The sequence below is a fragment of the Asparagus officinalis genome, chromosome 1 (assembly GCF_001876935.1).
Source record: "Asparagus officinalis chromosome 1, Aspof.V1, whole genome shotgun sequence".
Taxonomy (NCBI): Eukaryota; Viridiplantae; Streptophyta; class Magnoliopsida; order Asparagales; family Asparagaceae; genus Asparagus; species Asparagus officinalis.
This window is the reverse complement of record NC_033794.1, coordinates 100,938,859-100,952,182: the sequence shown is the minus strand read 5'-3', so window position 1 is coordinate 100,952,182 and position 13,324 is coordinate 100,938,859. Positions and strand designations below refer to the sequence as shown.

The window sequence follows — 13,324 nt, the reverse complement described above, 5'->3', positions numbered from 1 at the left end:
CTTTAGTGTTTTTCTTTTTTCTTTTCTTGGTTTTGAAAATTATGTCTTAAAATCTTTTTGTTATGAAAAAAAATTTTCTTTGATCAAATCTTTTTTGTTTTCATGATTATTGATCTTGTTTTGATGAGAGGTTTGTGTTTATATACCCCTCCGGATTTATTAGGTGTTTATTCCCAAATATTGTTTACCGGATGCTAAAATGTTTATATGGGTTGATACTAGCTCAAGAGCTAGATATAATTACCTCTCTTGATTTTTTTAAAATCAATGATGATTTGGTTTTATGTTCTTATATGATTTACTTGTGATTTATGATTTTATTGGTTGATTTGTCTTCATTTGAAAACCTTTTACATGATTTTCATGTTCCTTTTCTTTTGATTTCATAAATCTATTTTTGATCTTTATGTTTTTGTTAATAAGACACTATTTTCATATTGACATATTTATATGTGTTCTCGTTATCTTTTTGTATGTGAGTGATATTTAGCATATTCATATATGCTTGCTCACATGTTTTGCCTTAATCTTTATTGCATATATTTTATATGGCATTTTGATAGGGGGAGCTATTCCCTATTCTATGTTTGTTTTTGTACTCACCTATGCTTATTGATAGGGGGATCTTTCGCTCTCTTAATTCTTTTGTCCCCTTTTTGATGTTATCAAAGGGGGAGAAATATTATAGTATATTCTTTCTTATTTATATGCATGATATATTATACTTTGTATATTCATTTCCTTTCATGCATATATCCTTTTTATAAATTGTTTGTCATCATCAAAAAGGGGGAGATTGTTGGCCTTCTTGTTTTGATGATGTTTAACAAACAATTTATAACTAATATTATTTGTCTAGTGTTGGTATATTTCTATTTATTATAGACAAACAACGAGTTGGAGGATGGACGAAATCGAGCATTCACGATCATATCATATGGAGGTTGGCGGAATAGTCCATAAACTAAGAAAAATAATATTTTCACAAAATTGTATATTCTATGCAATATATACTAAAACACAATAATAAATATGAAACATGTGATTTCATATTTATAAACATGAAAACTCAAAAACACATGTATGTATATATATAACTATATATATGCATAGAAACCAAAACTTTTATATATATATATATATATATATATATATATACATAAGTTTTCGTTTCTATGCATATATATAGTTATATATATACATACATGTGTTTTTGAGTTTTCATGTTTATAAATATGAAATCACATGTTTCATATTTATTATTGTGTTTTAGTATATATTGCATAGAATATACAATTTTGTGAAAATATTGTTTTCTTAGTTTTTGGACTTCACAATTATCATATACATATTTTATTAAGTCTACATAATCATTGTGCAAAGTTTCAAAACATGGTTTAGTCTAAATGTCAAAATTCACATGTTTACATTTTCGTGTTTTGGACTATTTTTGCAAAATGATGATTTTTTATAAATGGGAAATGCAATTTGGAAAATTCTTTTTGTAACATGTTCATTTACATATTTATATACATTTCCCAAAGTTTCATATTTTCTGGACTTCATTTGTTATTTTTAACATATCTTTAAAAGTCTCAAAATCTGTTTTAAAATTAGTTTTGGAATGTATCAGTCCTCGATCGACGTCACCGGTCGACCGCACCTGAGTTCATTCGTCAGTGGGCAGCAGAGAGTTTGTCAGTCGACTACCACGGTCGACCGAGAGCTCGAAATTTTCATCGGTCGACCGCACCGGTCGACCGAATAAGTCTCTGCTCGTTTTCTCAGATTGGGATCTGGATCGCGGTCGACCATGAATTTTTTCGGTGGACCGCCGCTCAATCAGATTCTTTCCAACGGCTATATTTTTTACCCGGCTGGGGTTTTTCTTGTCTTTTGTTTGGGGTTTTTGGCTGAGGTTTTGGGAGGCTATAAATACCCCCTTGATCTTAGTTCTAAGAGGAATCCAAGAGAATGTTTTAAAGAGTTTTAAAAAGAGTTTAAGCTTGTTTAAGGGTTTGGTTTAAAGCTGTTTTGGTTTTCACAAGTGGAGGAGATTATCTTCTTGTTTGGGCTTCAATCTCCATCTCCATCTCTTGTTATCAATTGAGAAGTTTTCTAAACCCAAACTCTACCTTTACATTTATATACTTGTTTGATTATCATTGTTCTTAAGCTAGATTTTATATTTGAGTTTAGTTGATTTGATTTTATTTACTCATTGTTACACACACCCACTTTGAGCTTATTGTATTTGCATACATAGTATATTAGGGTTGTGAGAGATTGTAACATTGAGTTGTGCTTAATTGAGTTCTCATCTATTGTAGAGAACAAATTTATATTTGTTACATTGTGAGTGATGTAAGGTTTTCGGTGAGCTAGAAAACCGAGTGTGTTGTGAAGTTTTCGGTGAACTAGAAAACCGATTGTGAGGAGTGACGTTGATCGGTGAGTGTTGAAAACCGACACTGTGAGGTGTAAACGTTATTCGGGTGAGCGTAGAAACCCGGTTGTGATAGTGGATTTCTCTCCGGGAGTGGGGAGCGGAGACGTAGGACGGAAGGTCCGAACATAGTGGATTTCTCTCCGGGAGTGGGGAGCGGAGACGTAGGACGGAAGGTCCGAACTCCGTGATCATTTTATTGTGTTTGTGCTTTGGCGTTTATTTATATTTGTGATCATTGCTCATATCGCCATTGTCTCATTATTTATATGATCCACTATCTAGCTCATATTGTTTACCCCTTTGTGTTAGTTTTACATATCCTTGCATATATTATATTGTATATCTCTTTGGTAGGATATATCACCTTGTGTTAGTTTTATATCCTTGCACATACATTGCCTATATCTCTTTGTTAGGATATATCTTGTTGTTCATATTGCTTATCCTAGCTTATATATCTTGTGATATTTCATACTTGCTAGGATAACTTGTTAATTAATTTTAATTGGTATAAAATCGGATTAGATTAGCATAAGACCCTAATCACCCTCCCCCTCTAGGGTCTAACAGAAACTTCATGATAGATATTTTGTAGGATGTTACTAGAAAGAAGTTCTAGAAAGTTGTTCTAGAATAATCTAAGTTGGCGAGGAATTGTAATAGGTTTTGCGGCTGTGTGCAGGTGCGAAGGCAGTTGTTTTTCGGCCTGAGTTGTTTTCGGTAGAACCCTTTTTTGGGATTCATGTAGTGAAAAGAAATCACAGACTGAGGTGAGCTTTTGAGAGAGATATTTGTATGAGAGATTTGAGAGTTTGTGTGAGGGTTTAGATTGAGTGATTGTAAACCCTAGTTGTATTCTCTACCTCTAATAGTAGATCTCCCCCCTCCTTACCCCGTGGACATAGGCAATTTACCGAACCACGTAAAATTGGTTTGTTTGTGCTTGTGGCCATTGTAATAGTTTTTAGGATCCCTCAACAAGTCAGTCCTAGAACTGATGAGAGGAAGAGCCGATATCTCACTTTGTTGAGATATTCGCTTCAGATTCTTGTTTTCTTGGTGAGACGATAATTCTTATTAATCTTTCTCTCTTATTGTGCACCAGAAACTCTGCCGAAATTTCCGCTGCGCACAACATCTTTGCCTGCGGTACTTCTTTGCATCAACATGGATTGTCCGTTACACAGATATATATTTTGAAGAAAAACGTGTTATTTGACGAGGACAACGACCATGCGGACATGAGTCGGTGAGACACTTCGCCACGTACTTTTTTTATCAACATTCTTCGTATTATTTGTCATTTCTCCCTTTGTGTTATATACAAATTGGATTTTCTAAGTTATGGCTTAAATCATCTATAATTACGTGTCTTCTTTGCAACCTCCATGAAAGATTTTGACCCCACGTGATAGTGTGCATAGAAAAGGCGTTCTTCTTCTTTGAAAGACTTTATCTGTGAACCAAAGTAAATAGCGTAACATATCCCTCAAATTCACTGGTGATCAGCCATTAGAGAGAGAGTACAAATTTCTGCCAACTTAGAACGGAACTATCCCTCAAATTCACTGGTGATCAGCCATTAGAGAGAGAGTACAAATTTCTGCCAACTTAGAACGGAACAAAAGCATCCAACTCTACCAATAACTTCATTAGAGAGAGAGTACAAATTTCTGCCAACTTAGAACGGAACAAAAGCATCCAACTCTACCAATAACTTAAAAAAAAAAACAACAATCTATCATTTTCCACCGTAATTTCTTCTTTATTCAGGCTAAAAAAAATACAACTATTTGTTGTTTATTCTATTAGGTTGTAATTACAAGAATAGTAGGTAGGATACCGTTATACAAGGTAACAACTATAGATGGTAATAGAATAAACAATGATGGTAGAAAATTAAATTCTGTCATGCCCCCGCAAGATGGAGTGTCCGGAAGATATAGTCTAATCTTGGTGCATAGGTTTGTAAATTGCGTGGATGGAAGGGGTTATGTAAGCATATCGACGAGTTGATCTTCGGAGCGGACATGAAAGACGCGGAGGATACCACGTTGAACATGTTGCCTGATAAAATAATAGTCAATAGCGACATGTTTCATTCGAGAGTGGAATACTGGGTTGGCACAGAGTTGAGTGACACCAACATTGTCACAATAAATCCTAGGTTGAAGGGGATTGTGATGCCTAGTTCTGTAAGAAGCGAGAGGATCCATCTAGTTTCCGCGACCGTGGACGCCACTGATCTGTATTCGGCTTCGGTGGATGAGCGGGCAACACTGCGTTGCTTTTTGGAGCTCCAGGAGATAGCGTTGTGGCCCAAGAAAATGATGTACGTGACTGGTGGATGAGAAATCATCCTTATCACCGGACCAATCAGCGTCAAAGTAAGCATGAAGAGAGAGATAACTCTGACGGTGAAGAAGAAGACCATGATCAATAGTCCCCATGATATAGCGAAGGACCCGTTTTGCAGCATTCAAGTGATCAGTGGTTGGAGCTTGCATGACCTGGGACAGTTTGTTGACAGCATAGGAGATGTCAGGACGAGTGAGAGCAAGATACTGGAGGCCGCCAATAATGTCGTGGTAGTCACGACCATTCGAGAGTGGTACATCGCCGTCATGTCGGAGCGAGGTCGCCGTCGCTAGGGGGGTACGGACAGGATGCGATGCGGCCATCTTGGTCCATGTGAGAAGATCCATAATATAGCGGCGCTGAGACAAACAACACCAAGAGAATGCGGGACAACTTCTACACCCAAAAAAATAAAGTGGACCAAGATCTTTGATGGAGAAACGATGACCAAGTAAGGCAATAATGGAGTCAACCCGGGCCAGATTATTACCAGTGACGACAATGTCATCCACATAGACTAGAATATAGAGAGTGGTACCTGCATCAGAGAAGATAAAAAGAGACACATATGTTAGAGAGTTATAAAATCCAAGAGAGAGCAAATAGTCACGCAGCTCTTGGTACCAAGCTCTTGGAGCCTGCTTGAGGCCATAGAGAGATTTTCGAAGAGAGCAAACATAGTCAAGGTGATCCTTGTCAATAAACCCTGGTGGTTGCATCATGAAAACCTGATCATGGAGAGTGCCTTGTAATAAGGCATTATTGACGTCAAGCTATCAGAGAGGCCATGATTGGCTGACCGCAAGGGAGAGCACCAGGCGGATAGTGGTTGATTTAATAACCGGACTGAATGTCTCGCTATAGTCCACCCCTTGTCGTTGATGAAAATCCTTAGCCACTAACCGGGCTTTGTACCTATCCACAGAACCATCGGGTTTCTGTTTGATACGAAAGACCCATTTTCACCCTACAACATTTTGAGAAGGAAACAGGGGAACCAGTGTCCATGTTCCATTGCAAACAAGAGCCATAAATTCGTCAGACATGGCTTGTCTCCAAGAGGAATGAGAAAGAGCATGTAACACAGTTGTCGGTTCGGTGTCAGAAAGAGGAGGAAGTTGGGCAGTGAAGGTAAGTTTTTGAATAGGCTTAGAGATATTATTCATTGACCGGGTGGTGATGGTACGAGGGGGAGGTGGGGCCTCGGGTGATGGGGGATTAGGGGGTAGGGAGGGCTCGGGCTGAGGTGTTGGACCAGTGGATGTAGTCTCCGACAGACGGGTTGAACTCGGCGTAGTATGGGCCATTGGACTGAGCAGTGGGGACACGGGGGTTGAGGCAGTGGGGTTTGGGCTTTATGGTGAGGAGGGTGACAGGTGGTGAGTGTACAGGAGGTGGTTGGGGAATAAAGTGGTGAGGGATATCCCAAGAGGACGATGGGTCAGTAGGTGGGGTAGCACCCGTGGGGTAGGGTAATGACCGAGAGGTGAACGGAAATAGGGACTCAACAAAGTTGACGTAACGGGAGAAATAGACACAGTCTGTGGAGAGATCAAGACACAGATAAGCACTTTGAGTAATGGAGTACCAAATAAAAACACAAGGAGTGGAGGGGGTATTTAGTTTGTGAGAGGCGTAGGGACGAGTCCATGGGTAGCATAGACAACCAAAGATCCGAAGTTTGGCATAATTTGGGGTGATGGAGAAGAGACACTGAAACGATGATTTCATGGAGAGGGTGGGCGTGGGAAGGCGGTTTATAACATAGGTGGCAGCAGGTAGGACATAGGACCAGTACGAGAGGGGCATTAAGGCATGGTGCAAGAGTGTAAGGCCAGTCTCTACAATATGACGGTGTTTTCATTCGAAGATGTTGTTATGTTCATGGGTATGTCACGAGGAGGTGAGGTGAGATATACCAACAGAGGTGAAGTATGGGGTAAGTGCTTTGTATTCACCCCCGTTGTCGGAGTAGAGGGTCCGAATGGTCATGGAAATTTTTTTTTCCACCAACGCCTGGAATGAAAGAAATGTCTGATGGACATGGGCTTTCTGTTTTAGCGGATATAGGCAGGAGTAGCATGTGAAGTGGTCAATAAAAACAACAGAATATTTAAAATCATCCATAGATAAGACAAGAGATGTCCAAACATCAGAGTAAATAACATGTAAGGGATGAGAGGAGACAACAATAGAAACAAAGAAAGGTAGTTTGTGCATTTTATTACACTAACAGGCATTGTAATTTGATAAAGGTGACACAGCACCAGTAGTGTCTAAACCAAACTGAGTTAAAACTTTATTGAGAATTTGACTGGAAGGATACCCGGGCCACCCATGCTAGTTAGACAGAGAGGCTTTGACACCCGAGAATGCAAAGAGAGGGGAGGTGGCGGACGATGTAGAGACAGGAGACGACCAGTGATAAATGTCATTTTTAGACTGCCCCTGGAAGAGAATTGCCCCCGTACGTTGATCCTTAACATAGAAATAGGTGGGTGAGAATTCAACAGTGGCTTTATTAGATTGACAAAATTGAGAGAGAAACTAGGTTTTGACGAACTGATGGGACACATAGAATGTTGTGAAGAGAAAAGGTATGAGACGGGGTAGAGAGTTTACCAGAATCGACATGAGTGATAGGCAACCCATTCCCGTTGCCAACGATGACTTCATCCGAGCCATTGTAGGGTGCATGCAGTGAGAGGTTCTGAAGGTCTGAGGTTATGTGGTGACTCGCCTCGCTATCCATAATCCACTGTTGCGGATCAAGATTGGTGGCTGAGAAGTTGGCCCTCGGCTGGTAGACTGAGGGGCTAGACCACACCGTGTTCGGCCATGACTGCTAAGGAGGGTCGTGGGTGGAGGTGGCAGATTGCAGTTCCGTGGGTTGAGTAGCTAGAAGCCAGAATGTAGGATAATATTTCACCGTGTGACCCTGTGTGTTGCACGCCTGACAATAGCCTATGTATGGCCTAGGAGAAGAACGATCTCCACGACTGCCGCGCTGCAAGGAACGACTACCACGACTGTGGCTGACGTTGTGAGAACGAAGACCCGATTGGGTGGCTTGAATCTCAAGTTCTCGATAGAGGAGGTTTTCATGCAGTTCATCAAATGAGATAGCAGTTTCTCGGTATTTAACATTATCAACAATACCTTTGTATCCTTCATCAATGCCGTCACAAATAGCATCATGTAGGCTGTCTAAAAATCACAATAGATAGTTGATCCCCATTAAGCTTCAACAACGAAGGTTACAATCAGATGACTTTCATGGAAGCTGCAAGTGAAGGACTTTTCACATAGATCAAGAGGAGTTACAATTTGACGACCCTTCTGACGACAGATGAAAACTCTACTCAGTAGCCTTTATGATTAACTGTGAGAGTTACAATCTGACAACTTTCACACCCTATAACAGCTAAAGCAAAGATGAACGAGTGATAGTCTTCACAACGCTCTAATAGAGGAGGTTACAAGTCAACAACCTCTTCCAAACACCGAGTCCATCTCTGCGCTTCTCAACTCAAAACGTACACAGCCTGTGCGTTCTTCAGCAAACACCCAACTCTGCGTTTCAAATCCAAGACGCAGAGTTAAGCGTGCTAACGGCTTGTGCGTTTTTTTAGCAGACAATCAACTCTGCGGCGCAGAGTTAAAACCCAGAACGCAAGCGGCCTGTGCGTTTCAATCATCCGCAGATACCCAACTCTGCATCTCAAAGTCTAAGACGTAGAGTTAAGCTCCAGAACACCAATTTAAGCATTTGACTTGTTCAAACTCAAGCTGAACGGCCTCAAAACCGTTTATCCCACGTTTTGAGGGATTTTTGCCCACTGAGGAGCGGATTTAGGGGTTAGTTACACCCCTTATCTCCCTATAAATAACCGCATTACTCAACTGAGTAAGGGGTTGGAGATTTGGAGATCAAGAAGACCGCACAAGGTTGGATCTTTAGGTATCAAAACTGCAAAAAGGCAGTTCATATCAGATCTTTGGGGCGTTGAGGCTGAGATCTTTGGAGATTGGAGATTTCAACTAGATTTAGAAGATCAAATCTCGAAGAATCCTTCAACAACAGAAAATCTACTTGGCTATTAACCGAATTTTTGGTTCTAACAACTCTGTTACAGAGTTTTAACTCGCTCTGAGTTCTTAAACTCATTAAGAGTTCTTAATTAAACTTGCAACGTGAGTTAATTACACCAATCGGTTATTCGGTTCTCAACAACTCTTTTTAGGGTTTTCAACTCATTCTAAGTTCTTAAACTCGCTAAGAGTTCTAAATCAAACTTGTCATACAAGTTAATCGTTCCGGTGAGACAAGATGTTTGGATCGTCAACGGAGAGCAAATTCGACGCAAGCAATCGAAGGAGGCACTCCATCGCTACCAAGAAGAAGCCAGTTTTAAACAAAGGGGAGAATCAAATTCATTCTCCTCTCTTTTGTAATCATCGCTACCAAGAAGAAGCCAGTTTTAAACAAAGGGGAGAATCAAATTCATTCTCCTCTCTTTTGTAATCAGAAAATCCAATTGTAACTGAGATTAAAGGAATACAAATTAATTTTCCTTCATTTCTTTTACTGTAAATTTTTTCACAAACAAAAGATGGTGACTCCGCTGGGGACTAGCTTCTCGGATGAAGAAGTGATGGTGTAATCTGACATTCACCTCACGGGAACCACCATCGAAACGCTCGTCGTAGAGTTGGACCAAGCCAAATACAAGGAGGCCCTCTTCTCTGGATCGCTTAGCCCCAAGGCTAGGCACAACACCCGTAAGATCTCCAAGGAGGTCTTAACTACTACTGAGATGCCAAAGAAATCCCTCTCATTTGGCCAAGATTCCAAACTCGTTCAACGAGTTAACGACTCCACACCCGCATCGACCCGGCGTGTAATAGGTCATAAGAGGCCTATGACGGAGGAAAATCCAATCAACGCCGACGACGTTGCGGCCAAGGCATTGAAGCAAGCCAAGAAAAACGTCGCTCGACGAAGGAGAAGATCCATACGGCGAGCGCACTTGCGGAATAGCCAATCTCTCACCCAACGCGAAGACTGCGTTTCTAGGCCTCTGCTCGAACTCTGCGTTTCTGTTCCAGAACACACACTTTGTGATAATGAGCCCGATTATGAGCCTCGTGTAATCCAACTTAAACACGGCTCTCAGGGCTGTGTTATCCAAATCCAGACGCACACCTCAGGAGTGCGTCTCAAAAGCAAAACGTGACCCCCAAAGGCACGTTCCATCAACCAAACACACACCACAAGTGTGCGTTCAATCAAAGAACGACCCTCAGGGGTCTGTTTCATCAAATGCTCACCACAAATGTGCGTTCAATAAAAGAACGACCCTCAGGGGTCTGTTTCATCAAACAAACGCACACCACAAATGTGCGTTCAATCAAAGGACGACCCTCAGGGGTATGTTTCATCAAACAAACGCACACCACAAGTGTGCGTTCAATAAAAAAAATGACCCTCAGGGGTCTGTTTCATTATCTAAATGCACACTACAAGTGTGCGTTCAATCAAAACACGACCCACAGGGGTCTGTTTCACTAGCTAAACATAGGCTTCGGCCTAATGTTTATAAACCAAAATGTGGCCCTCGTGTTTCATCTCAAGAACACGACGTGGTCCGTCGAGTTCAAAAGAGTTGGCATGGATTCAAAATCCATGCCCAACAAGAATCAGTTCTACCCACTCAGGGGCAGGGGGTTCCATCTCCAACCTCACAAGATTCTCCTCAAGTCTCTGATTTGCATGAATTACTATCAAGAGGCAGACCAACTCATCAAGCAGTTCATTCATGCCAATGCGAGCGGCTTATATCAGCAGTCCTTTCAGAATGTCACTGCCGTACACCTGAGCCCCGCAAATATGTGTTCGATAGACTGGCTGGCATCGCTATACCTACCAAGCGACGACGTCATAATAAAAAGAAGGCCTCTGAAATCGAATATCCCAAGGTCACTATCAACGTGATCGGTAGAGGAAAAGCCTGTCATCCTGATTCTGATGAGTCGCAAAGAAGTCATTCCCCGACTGTTCGAGAAATTTGTGACGAGTTCGAGGGGGTATATCGACACACTCAGACTCGAACAGGAGCTATCCGCTCGGTTGACTATCAGAAGTTAGCCAAGGAGAATACGTCGAGTGATGAACATTCAGCGATAGCCGAATCTCAATCTTCAAGCTCTGTCGGAGCACAAGAGGTTTCTGCTTACATGACAGGAAACCACAAAGACCTAGCTAAGAGAGTAGACGAACATCATGTCATGCTCCAGGCACAACAGGAGACACTCCTCCAAATGAAGGATATGTTGGCCCAGCTCCTGGCTGAAAAAGGCCAAAAACCTGAATCTTCCCGGAGGACAACCTCCAAGGGAAAACAGAAAGCACCTGAACATTCGGATCGCGAACCTCAAAACGTAGAATCCTCTTCTGAAAACGAAAAGGAGATGGAAAGAGAACTGCACCCTCAGTCCTCTAAAATGGATGAACTAGAAGCTCGCCTCAACGCAATTGCCAACAGAAGTGAGCTCTGCGAAGAAGGAGTGGTGCGGCCTTATCCTACTGAGTGGGACACAGCTCCCTACCCACCGAAGTTTAAGGCCCCTATCTTACAACCGTTCGATGGCACAGGATCTCCAAATCAGCACATCTACTACTTCAAGTCACAGACTAGAGATGTGGTAGCGAACGACGCCATCCTGATGCGTTTGTTCATCGGCACTCTTAAAGGAGTTGCCTTTGAATGGTTTATAAAACTGCCTGCTGGATCTATTAAAAAATGGGTAGATTTGGAAAGGCTTTTCTTAGCCAGGTTTTTTGAGGACGATACGGAAGTTTCGGTCCCAACTCTTCTCGCCACCAAGCAGAGGAAGGGAGAATCTATCAAGACCTATGTGGAGAGATTCCGCAGCATGGCATTGCGATGCCCTTCAGGTATGACCCAATCAACTTTGGTTAAAACTTACAGGCACAACTTGCAGACTCAGCTCCTTGCTCAGATGGGGGTAGCGGAGTGTCGCTCCTGGGGATAATTGGTGTCGCAAGGAGAATAAGCCGAAGAGAATTTTGCTCAAGTTAAAGCCGAAGAAGCTACACAACCCAAGCCGCAGCAGCAACGCAACCAACACAATGCCCAGCGATCTAAGGGAAAGGAGACTTTGGCGGCTGACGCCAACATGCGAGCGCCACCACCTGCTAAGCAGGGAAAGTCAAGGAGACTTTGGCGGCTGACGCCAACACGCGAGCGCCACCACCTGCTAAGCAAGGCAAGTCACCAAATCAGTAAAAGGAACCCAAGCAATATTCATTCAAAGAAGAGCACGTGGACACCTTGTTTCAGTTACTTCGGAAGAATAACAAGCTACAGCTGCCCGAAGTCAGGAAGCCAGATGAAGTAGGAAAGGTGGATGACCCCAATTATTGTCGTTATCATAGGTTCCTCGGGCATCCTACCAGAAAATGCTATGTCTTCAAAGACATCTTACAGAATTTGGTGAATGCGAATGTGCTCACCTTAAAGGCTGAGCAAAAGACCGTATCCACCAATTTGGTAGCGGTCCAATTTGGTGATCCCCCCTCTCCCGTGGCAGCTACAAATGGCGTTGTCCCTATTCATAAAGGAGAAATACGCCTGAAAAACACTGACATATACGGTCAGGGAGACAGGGGGTTAATACCCCTCACTACCCCAAAGGGGGAAATTATGTGGGTCCATCCCGACCTAGTCGAAGATCAACAATGGACGAAAACTGCATCCAAAAAGAAGGGAGGCAAGGCTAAGTCATCTAATATGATTAGCCCCTCTGTTAATGAGAATGATGATCATCTCAAACCTCTCACCGACTCAGAAGAAGAAAGGATTGCCCTGGCGGCATACCCAGGAGGCAACCCTGGCACCCGGTCAGGAAAATCTTACTTGAGGGACTATGACCAGAACACTCAAGAAGCTGAAGAACATCCCTAAGACTCTGGGGGTTCTGCACCAAAAAAGCCGGTCGATAAAGGCAAACAAAAGGAGCTCCGGTTCAACAAAAATCTTCACCAGGAACTTGGGGAGTCAAGCGCTCCTTTCCAATTCAATGTCATGGCGCAGCTGGCCAATATACCGGCCAGGATTACTCTATATGAGCTCTTGAGGTTGTCCAAAACTACCAAGGAAGCTCTAATCGAAGCTTTACAGAACACGAAAAGCTTTATCACTCAAATCAATCCGATTTCTGAAGCTTTTGAAGGTCAATCTTGCATGCAATGTCTGCAAGCAGCGAGAAGTTTGCCCTACATATCATTTACTCAGGAAGATATGTAGGTTAAACACAAGCATGACAGACTGCTATACTACACAGGGTATATCAGATCCTCCGAAATCAGTCATGTCCAAGTTGATCCGGGCTCAGCACTCAGCATCATGCCCTATAGGGTTATGCAGGTATTAGGGATTCTTATGCACCGGTTGAACACCACCCAGACCACTATCTTCGGTTTCAACGCCAACA

At 42.2% G+C, this 13,324-nt stretch overlaps 1 protein-coding gene across 1 annotated transcript; it reads right to left on the bottom strand.

The window, feature by feature from the left end:
* LOC109838237 (uncharacterized mitochondrial protein AtMg00810-like) lies at window positions 3,804–5,526 on the bottom strand. Its single transcript, XM_020406696.1, has 2 exons — window positions 4,786–5,526; window positions 3,804–3,905 (listed from the first exon to the last, which is right to left on the bottom strand). Exons 1-2 carry the CDS (start codon window positions 5,524–5,526, stop codon window positions 3,804–3,806), a joined length of 843 nt encoding a protein of 280 aa, XP_020262285.1.